General features: G+C 31.6%; 1 protein-coding gene across 1 annotated transcript; it reads left to right on the top strand.

Moving 5' to 3' along the window:
• Positions 1-2,886: 2,886 nt before the first annotated feature.
• On the top strand, positions 2,887-4,833 carry LOC123014910 (protein yellow-like). The gene has a single exon (XM_044414218.1). It carries the CDS (start codon positions 2,960-2,962, stop codon positions 4,124-4,126), a length of 1,167 nt encoding a protein of 388 aa, XP_044270153.1. The 5' UTR covers positions 2,887-2,959; the 3' UTR covers positions 4,127-4,833.
• The last annotated feature ends 500 nt before the right edge of the window (positions 4,834-5,333 follow it).

Raw genomic sequence — 5,333 nt, 5'->3', positions numbered from 1 at the left:
ACAAACTAGGTATGTTACATATTTAGTAAAATTAAACGTACTGTTTTCAGCTTTAGCTTTAGGCTTTCGATGTTGTAAGAATTTTCACGGAGTGTAAAGTTGCTGACGACACAGTTTCAGTTTTAATCTGTTAAAAGTAGCGAAATTAATTAAGCACTCACTTAATATTTTAATTATTTCGACGTAGTATTAAATCATCGTTTTAACTTGGCTCAAATCTCGATAAATAAAATTTCGTGTTCTTTTTTGTGCGTTGAAATGTTGATTTTTCGTTTAACGCTGGTTTCATTTGATTTTACTAAAGAAATCGGACAAGATAAGGAAGGGAAATTGAACAATGCGATTCTGGATAAGACATATCAGGAAATTAGGTATCTTTGGATTTTTTTTATTCTCTCGTGTAATGGGATATAAAATATTGAGAAGCACCATAGTCTCGCACACCGCATAAACCAAACAAAGCGCTTATCGGGGAATAACAACTTTCCGAAGCTCGCATTTATTAAGAAATTTCGCGAGAAGTTTCATTAATTAATCGGCTGTTCAATAAGGTCTTTTTAGGGTTGGAGTGTTTGAGATATTATACAATCTTTTATCGCATACAATTACGAAGAAAGGAATGGTCATAAGAAACAGATAGGATGTTAGAGTCAATAAAAGCGAATGTTGAAAAGATAAGAGATTTGTGCGATCGTTACAAAAGTGAAGAGATTCCCCAACAATATCTACCAATAACGTTAATTATGTAGGTGAGTGTTCGACGAACACATCTAAAAGCCACTTTCGCAGCTTTATATCTTCCGACTCCCTATTACTGAAGCGCAATCAACAACAGGTCCAGATGCTGTAACGTAAAAAACGGCCTGATGATACGATTACATATCGCCATGGCAATCTGCCAGTGTTTTAAACACACGTTTCCGGCTATTTTGTGGATTTTAGACGTATCAAATATTGGGAAGCCACGTAACAGCTGCACATGCTGCTGTTAAATCGTTATAATGCAAAAAAATTCACTTTCTAACTGAGTTTTCTAATTTATCTATTGGTAGTAAATAAATTTAATTAAAAATAATTTTGAAAATTTTCAATTTCAACATGTCGCTGTAGCATATATTTATAAAATTTTCACGACATTCTTGACCAGATTTGGTTTTATGTTTTTATTTATACAAAGACATTATTTCGACTTATGGTTTCTCTATTTTATGATTACTGTAAGTACATAACAGCTTTCTATTCTTGCCAAGAATTTCTCTATATGCTAAAGTTAGACTTTTGGCGAGTTTACAATTTGCAAAGATAATTTATTAATGAAATATTATTCAATCAAAGAGACAGAAATGCATCATTGTTTTGCTTAGTTGTCGGCTAGTCGCAGACCCGTTTCGCTGACAAATCCGTTAGCCCTTGCTTCATGTACTGGAACTAATGGAATTGTTTAAGCCACACTACATTACAAATCTAATGAGCTGGTAATAGAACTTTATACATATTAGCTTTGCATTATTAGCAGGAGTTATACGGACCACGTAGTGAACTTTTCTTGATGGCAGTAAAAGAAATAAATAAGTCTGAAAATATGTACCTAATTAAATTGTCAAAAAAATCAGTCTATGATATTACTTTTACACAAGCCATTGCTATTTTCTGAGTCAGCTCAGCGAAGTAAATAAAAGTAAAGTTCTTGTTGTGTTGTGGGGGATTTGTCAATACTGCTGCAAATTAAACTTGTAATTAAATTACACTTTAGTGTTTGCTGAGTTTAAAAAGAACGAAGTTTTAAATTACAGCAACTTTAGGTATTACTTTACCACAAGTGCATGATAGCGTTTGTTACCTAAGAAAAAATTGTAAATACTTTCACATAATTAAGCATTTACGTGGATTTATCACAAAAGGCTAAAATTAGAGTTCTTTTATTTGAAGAGTTGGGACACTAAACGTTAAAACGAGCCAATTTTGTATTATGTGGATAAGGTATACGACGTTTTTTCCTTTTTCATTAAAATTTTTTGTAGATAATTTCCGGTTTGACTAGAAAGTAAATTTAGCTCTGTTTAGTAGTAAAAACTCTTGAAATTATTTGTGAGACTAAAAAACGACTATTTGCAATTTATATGGAACGAAAAGCATTAAGATACTTACTCATCTATGTTCTTCTGGGATGTGCCCTTCAAAAAAAATAGAAAATAAGAAATACCTAATAATTTTTATTCCATAATTAATAATTTGTATGATTATTAAATTTAGTCATACCTACCTAATTAAATTGATTCTAGACAAAAAAAATTCAATTAGAATAAAAATTTACAGAACAAAATCATATGGGTCTGATTAAACAATTTGATTTGAAAAAAAAAAGTTGAAAAACTATCGAATTTTCATTTTATTTCTAAAACTGAGCTCCGTATATGGACAGGAAATAAGTTTTCAAATCTACTTAAGCCTACATATTTTTTTCCTTACACTTAAAACACACAAAAAAAAATCAAAATTTTTCAACATACAATATCGATGGTCAACGTCACACTTAACAATTATTCTCGGATATTCTCTACACCTTTAAATTAGCCAACTCAGTCTTAATTTCTTCAATTGAAACATTTTTTTAAACTCTTCTAATATAGGAACCCTAGCTAAAATTATAATTACATTACTCAGCGACACTGAAGTTGAGACATCAAGCAAAGAAATTATTTTATTGTAATCTTTCAATTATTTTTCTGGAAAAAAAACTAATGTTGTTGAATAAAAAATGGTTGATTAATATTATTTCGATAAGCTGTACAGTCATACTGTTCCGGTATTATCGTTATCAGTAGCAAGAAACTCGAACATTCATTGTGTCAAGTGAGGCGGTTTCTTGTTGTCCTTGCAGGCGGTCATCATAAATGAATTCAAATTGGCTACTGCGTTGGTAGTTAGTGAACGTCGTGTCAGATCACTTGTTATAACCATGCTTATTCCCCTGTTTTGTGTGATGTTAAATTATGTGACAGTGTTATTAGGCGCGAGTGTTGACAATAATAGCAAGTTCGTGCCTGTTTTCTCTTGGAATTACATTAACTTTAGTTGGCCCTCTGAACAAACAATGGTCGAATTTGGTTATGTCCCTGGAGAAGACGTGATCGCCGGTATTAAAATTTATAAAAACGTCATTTACTTAGCTCTTCCGAGAATAAAACGAAGTTCAAGAGTAACTTTAGCTTCCATTCCTATCGACGCAAATAAAGAAAATCCACTTCTGTCACCGTATCCCAACTGGGAAATGAATTCGGGATCAACTTGTGATGCCATTCAGAATGTTTTGAGCATGGAAATTGATAAAGACGGCATTATGTGGGTTTTAGATGCTCGAAGAGTCGACAATAATACCGATTGTCCACCGAAAATCATTTTATTAGATTTGAACGGCGAGGGAAAAATCGTCGATAGCTTCCAAGTGCCGGACGAATTGTGCCCTCATCGAGGCGGTTGCTTTCTCAACGACATCGTCGTCGATGGCGATTATGCCTACGTTTCGGACACGACCTCTTCAGATCCAGGAATTTTTGTCTACAACAGGAAACTGAAGACTTCGTGGAAAGCCAGAGATAAAAGCATGTTTGGTGACCCTGATTCCGTCAATTTTACAGCGCAAGGTGTTCAAAATCAACATTTGTCACACGTTAATGGTATCGCTTTATGCTGCGGCAAGGAGGAAAGAACTTTCTTTTATATGCCGCAAACATCATTGCACATTTTCTCAATAAGTAATTCAGTTTTGAAAAATCGATCAATCGCAACTGGGAGCAATTTGCATAATTTTATCACCGACAAAGGGACAAAGCAAGGACAATCAGGAGGAATGATATGTGACACTGAAGATAACATTTACTACGGAATATTACCGTTAAATGCTGTTGGTAAATGGAATGTTAAAATGCCACTCGAAACCGCTGTAATTGTTGAACAAAACGATGAAATCATTAAGTGGCCCGACAGTTTTTCCATTTATGATAATTATTTGTTTTTGATCACAAACAGTATCTCCAAATTTTCAAAAAAAGCTATCAATTTGAGCGAAATAAATTTCCGAATAATTAAGCTTCAATCGAACAGTAAAAGTTATGTTCACTGTTAACTGGTATTTTTGTGTTTGCTTTGTTTACCATAATTAACAATGTATAGAAAGAAGAATTTGGCTGGCTTTTGTTTGACATTTCAAGTATTTACTAGTATTTAAGTTAAAGAAAATCTTTAAATAAAATAGTATCAAGTTTTTGTAGTTAAAGAGAGGTACAGGAGATAAAGTCGTCTTGCACAAACATTAAAGCTTATATTGAGTGAAACATGTTTCGAGCCCTAACTAGTGCCATCTTCAGTCTAAATTGATAATAAAAGAAAAAGAATATTAAATTTAAAAAAAATTTAAAAGTAAAAGTAATGTAATGTTTTCAACGCCGTGATCGAAGAAGCTTCAGTTCTTCGCTTACTTTTACTTTTTTAGATTTTTAAATTTTTTTAAAATTTAATCTTCAATAATTTATATGTTTTTATTTTTAATTTAGACTAAAGATGGGACTAGTTAGAACCCGAAACATGTTTCATTCAATAAAAACTTTAATGTTTCTTTAAAATAGTATCAGTATCAATCTAACAAAAATTATTATGGGCTCCACCTGTCTAGGCGTAGGTAAATCTCTACTGATAAAGAAATTGTTTGAAAAAAATCGAATGTGTAGAACAATATAGAATAACAAACTTATACTTAAGCATTTGTGTTTTTGTGTTTTTGTTTATATTAGTACTAGGATTTTCATTTATTCTCTAATAAACGGTTGTATCGTTGTAATTGTATTATTTTTACCTTTTTGCTATTGGCCTTTCATAAATTTTATAATTTCTTTACATTGAATTACACTTTCCATTGGCATAAGAATCTCTCAAACGATAATTTCTTTTTTGTACATTGAAATGTTTGTAGTAATGTAAAAACTAAAACCCAAAAGCGACACATTTTAGCAGATTTTTTTCAATTTTTACATTACTGTAAACGTATTCGTTCAGCCAGAATTACTTCTTTTCAAACAAATTGGACACTACAAGCAATTATTGCTCCCATTCTTTAATCTTTTATTAACTCAATTTTAAATTAGATGCCAAAACCCAAATTGCTACTGATTTTTTCACAAAACAGAAAGCTTCTTTGAATTGATTAAATGAAAATCAAATACGTATAGGTAAAGTCAAATTTCTATACAGAATCAACACCAAAATTTATGCGTTAATTACGGTCATGAATGGAAGGCTTAATAATTTTAATAAATACATAAATACTCGTACATCGT

The sequence above is a fragment of the Tribolium madens genome, unplaced genomic scaffold, assembly GCF_015345945.1.
Source record: "Tribolium madens isolate multiple individuals breed KSU strain unplaced genomic scaffold, Tmad_KSU_1.1 Scaffold_97;HRSCAF=244;Tcas5.2_LG3a, whole genome shotgun sequence".
Classification (NCBI taxonomy): Eukaryota; Metazoa; Arthropoda; class Insecta; order Coleoptera; family Tenebrionidae; genus Tribolium; species Tribolium madens.
Note: the sequence above shows the minus strand (reverse complement) of the source record. Positions and strands in the feature narration are given on the sequence as shown.

What these genes read in the sequence shown, in the direction of transcription:
- LOC123014910 (XM_044414218.1), top strand. Translation starts at nt 2,960, where the DNA reads ATGCTTATTCCCCTGTTTTGTGTGATGTTAAATTATGTGACAGTGTTA.